Raw genomic sequence first — 14,695 nt, 5'->3', positions numbered from 1 at the left:
CCATTTGGTTTTATCGCATATTCGCCACTGTTTTTGGAAATAGGTCATGCACCCCTGATTACCCCTAGGCAATGCATACCAGTTAAAAAGATCACTGTATAGCGGAATGAAAGAGCGTAATGAAAGATTGTTTTAAAATACGTGTACTTTACTTTCGAAGTACACTGTATTTATAGTACTTTACTTCAAGTACATTGCGCCCAGTGTACTTACTACTTTACTTGAAGCACAACAGGTCTCTGTTACTTTGTACATTACTTCAAGTACCTCTTAGTTGTACTTTACCCAACACTGATCGTAAGTGACATTGTCCAGCCGTGTACGCGTTGACTACGTCTACCTGATTTTTAACTGTGATCTGTTTTGCTTTGTCCAATCACTCCGTGTGTCGCCATTTTGTCGAAGTATTTCTGTAGGAAATATGCATTCCTACAGCAATAATTGTGTTGCTGAACGTTTTCGACTTAAAACAATCACATTTGTGTTTAGACGTCTTATACGCATACCTCGTGCTATTTCGTTTTGAATAGTTAGCGGTGTAATGTTTGCCTGTGTAATAAAATGTTTTCAAGACCCGTTGCTATGTGCAGCTTTCATTTTAGCTAATAAGACACGCGTATGTGACTAAAGGCGCGCTACGACGGTCGATCCACGCGCGTTGCCTTCGTTTCGACGCGCGCCCCCGATGGCCTTCCTTTGCGACGTCACGAGAAGAGCGCTACAGCCTTAGTTTCTAGGAGGTGTTGGGCTAGTGCAGCCCCACTTCACCTCTTCCCTCGACTTATGCCACCAACCAGTCCGGTAACCTGTGTTTGATAAAAGGGAGTTTTCGTAGATCGTTTTCACCGCCCCGCAACGCTCGCCGCAGCCCGCTACGAGACCCAGAACTCTACCGTGAAGGCTATCGGCGCGCATTCGCAGGAGCGGCTTCGTAGCGGAGGGGAAAACGCGCTCTACGAAAACTCCCTACTGTTTGCTTTCCCAGCGTCTGCTCCTCTGTCGCTGCATCTGACCGCTGCTCAGACTACTTGCGCCATCTAGCAACAGGGACAGGTACGTAGGAACATAGCGGCAGAGCGACGAGTCGACGAGTGGCACCCGCGCGGATCTTTGGCTCTTTGTCGTCGTCTCCACTGCCTCGTTTTCGCCGTTAGCTTCGTTTCTGATTGGCTCTGTGGCTCGGTCTCTGGGACAACTTGCAGGATTCCAAGTTCTGAAGTCCGACAACTCGACCGATTTCACATGGACCGCACGGACGGTAAGCATAACAAGGAACTATATGTGCAAAGTTGTGTTCATCAGCGCGCCTGGTCGTGCTTTCGTTTTCCTTCACGTGTTCCGATTCATTCAGTGCGTTGTAGCTCGTCGGTGGCTCACGCGGGGTATCGGTGGCCGACTGTATTGGCGCACCGCAGATCGGAGCACGTGGAATAAAAGCTTGCGCTGCAGAGGATCCTGGGTTCATTCGCCGCCTCTGCCGGTTTTGATCTGGACGAGCATCGTACCGGCGTGTTGTCGTGATGCGCGTAACCGCATGTAAGCGATTTGGCGAGCGACGAGCAGGCGACGGCGACCCGCTTCGCTGTGCCGCGGTCAATCCCGCGACGAGGCAAACCGCGAGAAAGCGACGGTAGCAAGCGACCAACGTGATGAGCGATGTTTTCTAGAAATCTAAAAACCGAGCGGCAGGGAAAAATCTTCGGCGCTCGTCCCTGACTCGTCGCTCGCCAAACCACCTGCAGGCGGTTCAGCCTGAAATCTCCGCCGCTCGTCGCAGACTCGGTCGCTTGTAGCCGGCGCTCGTCTTGTCGCTTGCGAAATCGCTTGCATGCGGCAAAGACCCCAGGCTATCAGTCGTACCGTCGTACTGCACTGGCTAAATTTATCATCTTCATTCTACAGCGTGTCACCGCTCCTCGAAGGCGCTGACTTACCTTACAATGCCTAAACACGAAACGGCAAATTTAGTTTTGATTAGGGATGCCCCGAACTTTTTTCGAACCGAAGGTTCGATGATCGAATCAGGCGGTTCGAAAGACTTCGAATTTTCGACTTTCTATATCGGGAAATTCGACTGAAGTCGAATTTTCGGCCTTACTAAACTGACGAGTTCGACGCTCTTCGAAATTTCGAACTTATTACGCTGCAAAATTCGATTACTTTCGAACTTCTTACGCTAAGAAATTCGATAATTTTCAAAGTTATTAATCTAAAGAATTATAAAATTGTCGAACTGCCGATTCCTGAAAAGTCGAAAGGTGGATGAACTTCGAACTTTTAGCGTAAAAGTTCGAAGTTCGTCGAACTTGGAAAGACCGGCGGGTGGTTTCATTTGGATTCAAGCTCTAAGGTACATTCGTAATTCTTTTTTCTTTTTTTTTTTCGCATATTTACATGCGGTGCCGCATTCCTTGCGAAAGACAATGCCGTTTATTTCAATCATCTGGCATGCTTGGTTTTAGAGAAGTAGATTCCCGAAGGAGCGAGAAAGGACGACGGGTTTTTGACGATTGTCGTTTGTGCCATATTTGAAGCGCACTACAGCCTCAGCTATTTATGTTAGAGATGTTAAACTTTTTTAAGAATGATCATCGTATAGCCTAGGTAAGTGTCGTCTTGAGATATGATTATTGTTGTTCAAAACGAGTTTCGGAGAAATATCCAAACATGTATCTACGGGCAATTATGCCCTAAACTTGGTAATTTTTTTTTCGTCTAAATTGTGTGAGGTATCGCACTTAAATTAACACCATAGACAGTACATATCATTACCCTCTGCAGAATACAAAATAATGTATTTATTGTTTTTTTCACGTTGAGGAATAAATTAACTCATGGGAGAAGATTTCTAAAATTGTTCAAGTTAAGCACGTCATAAAAAAAAAGCATTTTTAATGTTTTTTTGTTTATTATTAATTTACATCCCTGGGACGTGTTCCTTTTAGCCTCGACACATTTTGGTAGGAGGAACTTGTTTCGTAGTTCTGGGCCTCTGAATATTCAAGAATACAACACTTTCTGCGGGTTCTTGGTAGTTTTTTTTTTTTTTTTTTTTTTTTTTTCTCTTTAGCTTTTTATTTCTGCGTTTATTGTTATGTTTATTTATTTATTATTTTTTTACCAATGGCATAGTTATTTAGGTCGAACAGATATAGTTTTGAACTTCCGAAGCACCGAGCATGTGACGAGTGCCTTCTGACAACGAGTTTCTAAGAGTGACCATGTACGCCAGGAGTGGCCGAACCGCGGCTCGCGAGCCGCATGCGGCTCTTCGCTGGTCCAAGTGCGGCTCGCGGAACCGCACTTGGACCGCACTTGGCCAAACCGCGGAACCAAGGATTTCATAATAAAGAATAGCTTGCGGTTTGTCAGCCTTGTGCCCCCATACGTACAGTCGAACCGCTTTCGCTTGTATGTTTCCACAGATCCTGTTTTTTTATTGTTCGAGGGAGTTTGCCGGACCCTAGGGGGAAAGGCATCAAGGACAGGGACTGTCAAACCACGCATGCGCTTTGGCTTGGGGTCGAGGAAATGTTCAGTTTCGCGGCCTTCGTCACTCGCCGGTGATACTTGTCCCCTTTAGATAATGGATGGTCCCTATCGTTTCTTGGTGAAGATCGCGGAAGCCCGGGTGGACGCCATTCTAACCCCCCCCCCCCCCGTCCCCCCCCCCCCCCCCGCCGCGGCTCTTACAGTTTCTTGGTTTTGTTTGCGGCTCATAAGCCGGGTCAGCCTGGCGACCCCTGATCTACGCGATCTTTCATGCAGTGAAGAGCGACAGTAGCTAAACATATGCATAAATAATTTCAGGTTAAAATACGCTCGACCATGCCGTCTTTCCCCGTATTGTTTTCTTTAACAGTCCGAAATATCTGGGGGGGGGGGGGGGGAGAAAGAGACTGGAGCCCCCCCCCCCCCCCCCTCCCTCCCGGCTTTTCCTCTTTCGACGCCACTGGTATGGTAGAACACTCCTCGACTTCAAGTTGTGTTAGCTTCTGTGCTTTTTGCTCGGCGTTTCTTCCGTCCCGGAAAATAAACCTCCAAAGCAATCACAAACTAAAAAATTGTCAAGGTGCAGGCGAGCTGGTGTATGTTGATCGTGATGCAAAATCCTGAGACTGGGAATGCAGTTCGCAAGAAATAGTGTAAGAAGAAAGAAAAAAGGGGACAGTACAACGTCTCAAACTAAGCTGAGTTGAATTTGAGACGTTGTCCTGAGCTGAGTTTTCAGCTGAGTTAAGTTTGAGACGTTGTCCTGAGCTGCGTTGGAGACGTTGTCCTGTCCCCTTTTTTCTGTCTTCTTACACTTTTTCTTTCAAATTTCATTCCCAGTCTCAGGATTTTGCATCGTGTACGAACTAAACCTAGTATATGCCAGCGTCATTCGGGCGGCGTTCGATCGGATTACTACCAGCGTGCAAGGGAGGCAGTTTGCCAGATCGCTTCAAGGTTTTTCTGAGCCTCAACGACCTGCCTGCCCCTGGCCGTTTCAAACTGGATGAGTATCGTTAAACAGTGCGTTCGTGGGATTACTACTTCGTGATGCACGGTGTGACCACAATTACTGATCTGTGGTCACACGTCACTCTGCACTGGCAAATATTCCAGCACACCCGGGACACTCGTGGTCGCATTTAATTGTCTGACCAACTTCGCGCAGTCTAAATATCACACCTGAACTTTTCTAAACCTGATTTCGTGAAAACCACTGAGGCATGAAAACGTTATTTGAAACTAAAACTTTGGCGGAACATGAAAACCAGACTTCGAACTTCGCGCACTTGGACTTGAAAGAAATTCGAAACCTTTAAAGTTTTTTTTTTTCGAATTTAGCCCTAAAAGAAAATCGAAACCTTCGAACTTTCCGACCTTTATTTCTATAAGAATTCGAAACGTTCGCATTTTCCGAATTTCAGATGGAAAAAAAAATTGAAACATTCGAATCTCTCGAATTTCAAGTTAGAAAAGTTTGAAATCTTTGCATTTCTCGAACCTGAAGTAAAAAAAAAAAAAAATGTTCGAAATAATCGAACCCAAACTTTTAGAAACCGTGAAACCTTCGAACTTTTTTAAATTCGAAACTCCACGATTTTTGAAAGTTGCGAATTTTTCGAATTCGAATTCCTGTACGGTCGAAAATATCAAAACTTTTCGAATTCGAACATCAGGTTGGTTCGAAAATATCGAAACCTTTCGATTTCGAACCTATGGAGGTTCGCGACATCCCTGGTTTTGATGACTCACGCCGCATATGTCAGCTAGGCTGCCTCGAATTACCATTCCTTTGCCTCAAGGACATAAGGAAGAATGACGTCATATTTTTTAAGCCTATAAAAAAGGCGTAAACAAGGAGAATGTAACATCAGCGAGATTTGGTAAACATCGTAAAGCCTGGCATGGTTGAAATCCTTTTGCGTGTGTGCGTCGAGTTGCGTTCACGGGCTTTCGCGCGGGGCATTCGGGGGGCGGCAGGGCGGCGAAACGAAAGTGTGGCGTTGCCGTCGTGGTTTTTTGCTCTGTGGGCGGCTGCAGAAATCGGACCAGTTCTTTCGCGGGGATTTCATTTCACCGGTAAAACCCTCGTGAATTATATTCTGAATTTTCCAGTTACGTGAACTAATTAGTGATCCTCGGACGCTCACCCAAGTGAGAAAGTAATGAATTTCGTTCCTCGGTCACCGTCGCGGCAACGACGACCCCATCGAAAAGGGCCCGAGTGCACGAGGTCTGTGACTCTGTGCACTCCAAACCAGATGTCAACAGCGTGTACAGTGCTAAAATACACGTGAAAAAAAAAAAAAACGAAGAAGCCTAAATTAAAACGAAGGAAGCTAACGCACAGTCGTCGGCCGGCTCTCAAACTCGGCTGAGTCGTCAACATACCCAAAGTGCGAAACCGAGTTACGTGTTTCCCGCCAGCCACGATATATTTACGCAGCAACACGCGTGTTCGCTTTGATTTAGGAACAAATATTATTTACTCCATTCGTGCATACGTGAGGTCGCAGGCAGTCGGCGTTCGATGTTTGTCTTCAGTTGCGATGTGCACGAACCGACGTACACGATCAAATTCGTCGCGATAATGCTTTGCGTGAATGTCCAACAGCGTCCCTATTGACTCTCTGCTTTGCGCTGTTCGCGAAAAGCATAACGATGATCGTCGATAACCACCCAGTTCCCAGCAAAGACGATCAAAACTAAACGCACGCTCGTACTCGTCGAGTTATGATGCGAGATTTTATTGTGTATTTATCATATGCACCGAGTCATCTCGCGACAACCTCTTTCGTGATCGGCTGTACGACCATCAACAACCGCCAGCAACCCGGGACAGGGGCTTCCAGTTGAGGAGCGACATTATTGTAGGCCTGGAGAGTGGGGACAAGGAGGGCAGCACAGATTTGTGTTATGCTGTCCTCCTTGTCCCCACTCTCCAGGTTTAAAATAATAGCTCTACTCAACCAGGTCGCCCGCATGCACCCTTGCTTTATCATCATTAGTTGGGGAGGTTTGTTTTGATTTTTTGTTGGAGGGGTGAGAAAGCGTGAGAAAATGCGAGCGTCAAGAGGGTATGGCTTGCGGAGATTACGGCGCTGAGGTCATGTCTTCTAATCTGATTGTTTCGCCTAAAGCAGAATCAATACTTAAAAACCAACATTGCTTCTTTTTCTTTTTTTGCATTCCCGTAGCTTTGGGGGTTTTACCTAAAAACTTGGTCACTTTGTGTGTGTGTCTGTAGGGGGGTGGGTGGGTGGGGAGCGAATATTTATTCTGTTACAGATAAGATAGGATAATAATTCCCGGAGGAGGTGAAACGAGGGACAAAGGACAAACACAAATCTCCAAACATAGCTAGGTGACTCGAGCGCGCTGAAACAATCTGCCTGGTCCTGGAACCGAACCAGGCACCTCTCTATTTGCATTGGAGCGCTCTACCTGCTGAGCTAACCAGGAGCTAAACGTCAGTAAATCAGACGGGTTTTATCAGCTGCCACCAGTCCAACAAGGGTAAACCAACAAGGGTAAACTGTCTCAAGCTTTTTATGTTATGATGGTAATGCAAAGGTACAAGCGAGCTGGACAGAATAAACGATAATAATTCCTGGAGAAGGAGAACAAAAGACAAATACCAATCTCCCAACACAGTGAGGTGACTAGTGCGCGCTAAAAAAAATCCGCCTGGTCCTGGCATCAAACCAAGGACCTATTTTCAGTGAATATCTCTACCCACTGAATTAACCAGGTTCTGGACGTCAGTAGAACAGTTAGTAGAGGAACCGGGTTAACTCCGTTTTTAGAGCGCTCCACTGTAAATGGGGAGGTCCAGCTGGTTCGATACCAAGACAGGGCGGATTTTTTGAGCGCGCACCAATCACCTGATATTTGGAGATTTGTGTCTATCCTTTGTCCCTTTGTTCCTCTTCTCCAGGGATTATTACCGTTTATTCTGGCCAGCTCGCCTACACCTTTTGCATTAATTGCATTACCATTATAACAAAAACAAATACAGGCCGTTCACCCTTGTTGGTGTTATACTGGTGGCAGCTGTTAAAACCCGTTTGATCTACTGACGTCTAGCTTCCGGTTAGCTCAGTTGGTAAAGCGCTCCACTGTAAGTAAAGAGGTCACGGTGTTTCGTTAACAGGACCAGGCGAAATTTTTCAACCCGCACCAGTCACCTGTGTTTCGAGATTTTGTGTTTGCTCTCTGTCCCCTTTGTTCCCTTTTACCAGGGACTATTATAGTTTATTTTGTTCAGCTTGCCTGCACTTTTGCATTACCATCATAACGTCACAGACATGCAAGCACTTTACCTTTGTTGGTTTTGGTTGCAGCTGATAAAACCCGTCTGCTCTACTTACGTCTACCTCCTAGTTAGCTCAGCTGGTAGAAAGTTCCACTGGGAATATAGAGGTCCCTGGATAGGTTCCAGGACCAGCTCGAATTCTTCAGCGCGCACCAGTCACCTAGCTAGCTCTGTTTGAAGATGTGTGTTTTTGTCCTTTCTCCCCCTTGTTCTCCTTCTTCAGAAATTATTATAGTTTATTCTGTCCAGATCGCCTGCATCTTTGCATTACCATCGTATCCGTAAAACTATGCATGCCATTCAACCTTGAATGTGTTACACAGGTGGAAGTGGATCAAACTCGTTTGCTCTAGACGTCTAGCTCCTGGTTAGCTCAGTTGGTAGAGAGTTCCACTGGGAATTTAGAGGTCCCTGGTTCGGTTCCAGGACCAGCTGGAATTTTTCAGCGCGCACCAGTCACCTAGCTCTGTTTCGAGATATGTGTTTGTCCTTTCCGCCCCTTGTTCGCCTTCTTCAGGAATTATTATAGTTTATTCTGTCCAGATCGCCTGCACCTTTGCATTACCCCCCGCAGGGGGCATCTGTGAAAACAGGTGTTTGGAGAGTGGCGTCTCCACGGACCCCGAGCCATGCGGGTTCGCCCGCCCACGTCTGGCTGTGCGTGGCTTTCCCGTGTCTGGGGAAAAGGGCATCCTGGTGGTTGAACCGAGCCCGGGGTAGGTTTGGACCCTTCGGGGCCCCCCGGGCAAGGCAATACACCACTTCGGCCCCCGCTTCTCATAGACGGGAGTTCTGGTAAGGCCCGGCCAGGATGATTCAGTCTAGTCGCCACTTCTACTATCCCCTCTCTACTTTCACCCTTGTCTTCTCCTCCTTTTCACTCTTCTCATTTCTCTTCTTTCCTTTTTCAACTTCTCTGGCGGCAAGGGCTAACTTTGGGTGGCGACAGACCCCTTGTCCAGAACCACACTTGGGTATAGTGCCTGGGCAGTGCTAATAGCATAACGTTTCCAGCAAAGCCCTTTTTGTTATGGTGCGTTATCTATTCCCTTGTTGGGCTCCGTGGTGGGCGGCACACCACAGGTTCCGAACAAACTTCGCCTCTTATGGCAACCCCCCAAACCAAAACCCCCAGTTCTGGACGTGCCGCTAAGAGGCATCGTCCCGAACGAACTGTCATAGTAAAAGATAAAGATGATGAAACATTTTCCAGATTCATGGTCATTCACTCCGAGGTCCCTGATAAACCTCTCTCTAGGATGTCACCGTTTCTTGTAGCGAAGGTTCTTGACAGTCAGATTGGTGCTGATTACAAGGCAAAGAAACTGCATTCTGGTGATCTTCTTGTAGAAGTTGCCAAAAAGTCCCAGAGCATTACGCTTCTAAAATTGACATCCCTAGGTGACATACAGGTAACAGTGAGCACACATAGAACGGTGATTTCAGAAGATGATCTTCTTTCCAGTAGTGAAGATGAGATCTTGGAAGGCCTGCGGGCATCTAGAGTAGTGGCGGTCAAACGCATTATGACGAGGCGTGACGGTGCAGAGGTGACAACTAAACACCTTATCCTGACGTTCGAACGTCACACGCTTCCTGCACTCGTCAAAGCTGGCTACTTGAATTGTCGTGTCAGACCGTACGTCCCGAACCCACAGCGATGCTTCCGTTGCCAGCGTTTTGGTCACGGGTCGCGCAGCTGACGGGGGAGGGAGACGTGTGCAAAGTGTGGGAGCCACGATCATGTGGCCGACGTCTGTGAAGATCCAGTTGCCTGCGCGAACTGCAAGGGTTCTCACCCTGCTTACTCTCGGTCCTGCCCGCTGTGGCGACAAGAAAAGGAGATCCTTACCTTACGAGCCAAAGAGAACTTATCGTACCCTGAAGCAAAACAAAGGTTTTCCTTCATTTCTAAAGGTACCTACTCCGACGCGGTGCGCAGGGGCCCTGCACCACGTACGGAGTCCAGGGCTACTCAGTTCTCTCTTGAGGACTTGGCAGGCCCCTCTCAGGCCCCGAAACAACCTGTGGGGAAGCAGGGTGCCCCAGGTAACGCTGGGAGCACACAGACTCCCCACTCGTTTCAGGTGCGACCTCCGGCTGACCGGCAGCCTCGTGCCAGTAGCTCTTCTCAAGGTGGAGAGTGAGACCGTCGTTCCAATCCCTCGGAGGCGGCTCGCCTTGTTTCGGAGCAACAGGGCCCACCTGCTGCTCCATCAATGTCAAAAGACGTTGAAAGCGTGAATGTAGGAGGGTCTCGGCCTGCTACGTCGAAGACTTCTTCGGCGGGGTCTGGCCGTGGCCAGAAACTCGTGGTCCAGGTCTGCGACCACGTCGGAACTGGCAAACCTGCGTCCAAGGTTCAGGATGCAGAGGGAGCTGTTGACATTGCCGACTCTTCAGCTCCTTCCTCGGATCAGGAGGACATGGAATGGCAAACTGCTAAATCAAAACAAAAAGGAAAAAAGCCGGTGGTTCCTGCTTAGTGTGTAGCACATGTAGGATTGCTTTAATTCATTGATGAAATCTTTTATCCTTCAAAATGGGCTCTGTAATTCTTCAGTGGAACTGCCGTGGCTTATTCACTAACCTTGCAGATGTTAAGTTCCTTTTAGAAGAGTATAAGGCATCTGCCTTATGCTTGCAGGAAACACACTTAAATACATCTCACACTAACTTTCTGAGACGCTACAGTGTGTTTCGTAAAGACCGCCCTAGCACGTCCATTTCTTGTGGCGGCGTTGCGGTGGTGCTTCCAAAACATATTCCATGTGCAGAGGTTCCGCTTCAGACGCCACTCGAAGCTATCGCTGTTCGTCTCTTGTTGCATAAAGCCATAACTGTATATTCAGTGTATTTTCCACCTTCTCTTTCTCTGAAGCGACAGGATCTTGACTCTCTTTTAAGCCAGCTTCCAGAGAGCCCTTTCTTTTACTCGGTGATTTTAACGCACATAGTACCCTCTGGGGAAGTGATCATACAGATACACGTGGAAAGATAATCGAATCCATATTATTTTCACAGTCATTATGCATTTTTAATACTGGTCATCCTACATATTTTAGTCCTTCATCCTTGTCATCTACATGCATCGATCTTTCTATTGGCAGCGCAAATCTGCTACCCGATTTTTCATGGACTGTTGATCAGAATCCCCATGGAAGTGACCACTTCCCCATTATTTTAAAATGTAACGACACTCCGCAGTCTTCACCTATGCGCCATCCATGCTGGAAGTTTGAAAAAGCAGACTGGAGCCTTTTTAAGCAGTCATCACTCCTGGCCTGTTCTCGCCTCGATCAGCTTTCGATTGATGAGCTCAGCCATCTTTTAACATCTCATATTCTCACTGCAGCGTCACTCTCAATCCCTCGGTCATCTGGACAGCTCCCTAGACGACCGAAGCCATGGTGGAATGAAGACTGTAAAGAGAGTCGCAAACAGCAAAACAAAGCTTGGAGTGTTCTAAGACGTTATCCAACTCGGGACAACCTGATATCTTTCCGAAAAATGAAAGCTCGGTCTAGGTACATTCGTCGGAAAGCGAAACGCGAGAGCTGGCAAAAATATGCGTCCTCTATCAATAGTAGTACTTCTTCCAAGGAAGTATGGGACAGGATTCATAAAGTAAATGGCTCATATCATGCTTTCACTATTTCACTTCTTTCCAGAAATGGAAAATGCCCAAGCAATCTTGAAGAGCAGGGCAACATCCTTGGCGAGCATTTTGAAATCATTTCCAGCTCGCAGCATTACTCGCCTGCTTTCCTGCAACATAAAAGGAAAGCTGAAGGTATGGTACTGACAACATCCGGTGGTGAACGCGAAGCTTATAATGCCCCCTTTACTTTACACGAACCGAACATAGTGCTCCAAAACTCTAAGTCATCGGCTCCTGGTCCAGATGGTATTCATTATTATATGCTTCAACATCTCCATCCTTCCACACTTAATATTGTTTTATACCTTTTTAATCGTATTTGGTTTGAGGGCTACTTTCCATTGGACTGGAGAATGGCAACAATCATACCCATACTCAAGCCCGGTAAGGATCCATCCTGTGCAGCTAGTTCTAGGCCTATCGCTTTGACTAGCTGCTTTAGAAAGACTCTTGAACGAATAATTAATAAAAGATTGATGTATTTCCTTGAACTAAATAGACATCTAGATGTGAACCAATGCGGCTATCGTTCGTCTCGGTCCACTCTTGACCATTTAGTACGGCTGGAGACAGTCGTGCGTGAGGCCTTCGTTCATAGACAACATTGCCTCTGTATTTTTTGACCTCGAAAAAGCCTACGATACAGCCTGGCGTTTTGGTACACTGAGGGACTTGTATGATATGGGTATCCGTGGTCGAATGCTTCGTACCATTGAGAGCTACCTCAGCAGGCGCACCTTTCGTGTTCAGATAGGAACGGCTTTATCTAAAGTGTTTGTCCAGGAAAATGGCGTCCCTCAGGGAGGCGTTCTTAGTGTCACTTTGTTTATTGTCAAAATGAACTCCCTTGCATTGGCTATCCCCCCATCGGTGCAATATTCACTCTATGTCGATGACCTTCAGATCTCAGTGTCGTCTTGCAATCATTCACTGTGTGAGCGACGAATTCAGCTAACTATCAATAAGCCATCAACCTGGGCCAATCAAAATGGGTTTAAGTTTTCCTCAGATAAAACAGTTTGTGTGTGCTTTTCTCGGAAACGCGGACTACTTCCAGAACCTGTTCTTGCACTAAACAACTCCACAATTTCTGTGAAGCGTGAGTACACGTTTCTGGGTCTTACATTTGACAGCAAACTAACCTTTGGTGCCCATATTAAGAATCTAAGATTAAAAGCTTACAAATCACTTAATATTCTTAAAGTCCTGTCCCACCGATCCTGGGGTTCTGACCGGACGTGCCTTTTGAGGATATATCGCTCGATAGTGCGATCACGACTGGACTATGGCAGTATTGTTTACGGTTCAGCTAGGCCTTCCATTCTAAAAATGCTCGACCCTATTCATCATTTTGGGTTGCGATTGGCGACGGGTGCCTTTCGCACGTCTCCTGTGCCAAGTCTGTATGCAGAGGCCAACGAGCTGTCTCTTGAGAAGAGAAGATTTTCTCTGGGCTTTATGTATTCCCTGAGAGTCAGGTCCATCTCTGATCACCCTGCGCGAATGGCTGTGGAAGACATGCGCTCTGAAAGGGTGTTTCAAAACAAAGCCACAATTGTGCCTCCCTTCTCTTTGAGATTGAAAAGTGCCAGTGTGAACATGGGACTCGATTGGAAGCCCCCGGTAGTGCAGTCTACTGTTGCGGGAGCACCTTGGGAGCACCCTGTCATTAAGTGTGACCTTTCACTCACGTGATACAAGAAAGCTGATACTCCTAATGGTGTGTTTCTTCAGGAATTCTTAGCACTGCAATGTCAGTATTCCGAATATGTAAGCTTCTACACAGATGGTACAAAGACGGAATCTGCTGCTGGGTGTTCCATAATTGGCCCAACAGTTCAGCTTGTTAGGCGAATCAACTCCTCTGCTTCTATTTTTACAGCGGAGCTCTATGGTCTGCTTCTTACCATAGGCTTCATACTTGATAAAAAGCTCTCTCGCTCCATCGTATACACAGACTCCCTCAGTGCATTGCATGCACTGTCTTCACTAACACCCCTCAAGCACTTCCTGCTCCTTGAACTGCGAAATAAGGTTGTTGCTGCCTCAAGACAGGGATACGAGATTGTATTTTGCTGGATTCCCAGCCACGTGGGCATTCCAGGCAATGAGGCAGCAGATCGCGCAGCAAGTACTTGTGTAAAACGAACAGTTGACCTCCACAGCATTCCTTATACAGACTACAAAGGCCTTCTCAGGCGTCACGTTAAGTGCAAATGGCAGGCTGAATGGGACCAAGAAATCGGCAACAAGTTGCACATGATCAAACCTCTTTTGAGCGAATGGCAGAGTGCACGCCACCAGGAACGCTTTTTTGAGGTTGTCCTTTGCCGGCTCAGGATTGGTCACACTCATCTGACTCATGGCTACCTCCTTCGTGGGGAAGATGCCCCCACTTGTGAGCAGTGTGACAATGCCTTAAGCATTCTTCATATTCTAGTTGAATGTCCTGCTTATCATGAAGAAGGGCTTTTGTATTTTTCGCAGCTGTATCAAGAACAAGTCCCACTACACCCAGCTCTGCTCTTAAGTGATGATTGTCTTGTGACACATACTAATGTTTTCAAATTTTTAGATAGTATCGGCCTTCTACACCGATTGTAGCTTTCTTAACCTACAGATCATGCCCATCACCCTTTTACGTTTTGGTACCCCATTACCATCGTTTATCTAATCACTGGCTACTAAAGCCTCTTTTTTCTCTCCAAACCTTTTCCAGCAATAGTCTCGTTTTTGGCGCTCTATGGCCTTAGTAGCTTTTGCGCCATAAACACCAAATCAACCAACCAACCAACCTTTGCATTACCATCGTATCCGTAAAGATATGCATGCCATTCAACCTTGTATGTGTTACACCGGTGGCAGTGGATCAAACTCGTTTGCTCTAGACGTCTAGCTCCTGGTTAGCTCAGTTGGTAGAGAGTTCCACTAGGAATGTAGAGGTCCCTGGTTCGGTTCCAGGAGCAGCTGGAATTTTTCAGAGCGCACCAGTCACCTAGCTCTGTTTGGAGATGTGTGTTTGTCCTTTCGCCCCCTTGTTCGCCTTCTTCATGGATTATTACAGTTTATTCTGTCCAGATCGCCTGCACCTTTGCATTACCATGGTATCCGTAAAAATATGCATGCCATTCAACCTTGTATGTGTTACACAGGTGGCAGTATATAAAACTCGCTTGCTCTAGACGTCTAGCTCCTGGTTAGCTCAGTTGGTAGAGAGTTCCACTAGG

At 46.8% G+C, this 14,695-nt stretch overlaps 1 protein-coding gene across 3 annotated transcripts in view; it reads left to right on the top strand.

The window, feature by feature from the left end:
• The first annotated feature begins 1,082 nt into the window (after window positions 1-1,082).
• Window positions 1,083-14,695, top strand: part of LOC8036074 (three-prime repair exonuclease 1-like) — a 34,545-nt gene continuing 20,932 nt past the window's right edge. For all 3 annotated transcript variants that reach the window (XM_040214898.2, XM_040214897.2, XM_029967147.3), the window contains exon 1: window positions 1,083-1,258. In XM_040214898.2, coding sequence (XP_040070832.1) covers window positions 1,243-1,258 — 16 coding nt within the window. In that variant the 5' untranslated portion in view covers window positions 1,083-1,242. The remainder of the gene's footprint in view (window positions 1,259-14,695) is intronic.

The sequence above is a fragment of the Ixodes scapularis genome, unplaced genomic scaffold, assembly GCF_016920785.2.
Source record: "Ixodes scapularis isolate PalLabHiFi unplaced genomic scaffold, ASM1692078v2 PGA_scaffold3__209_contigs__length_174095766, whole genome shotgun sequence".
In the NCBI taxonomy this organism is placed as follows: Eukaryota; Metazoa; Arthropoda; class Arachnida; order Ixodida; family Ixodidae; genus Ixodes; species Ixodes scapularis.
Note: the sequence above shows the minus strand (reverse complement) of the source record. Positions and strands in the feature narration are given on the sequence as shown.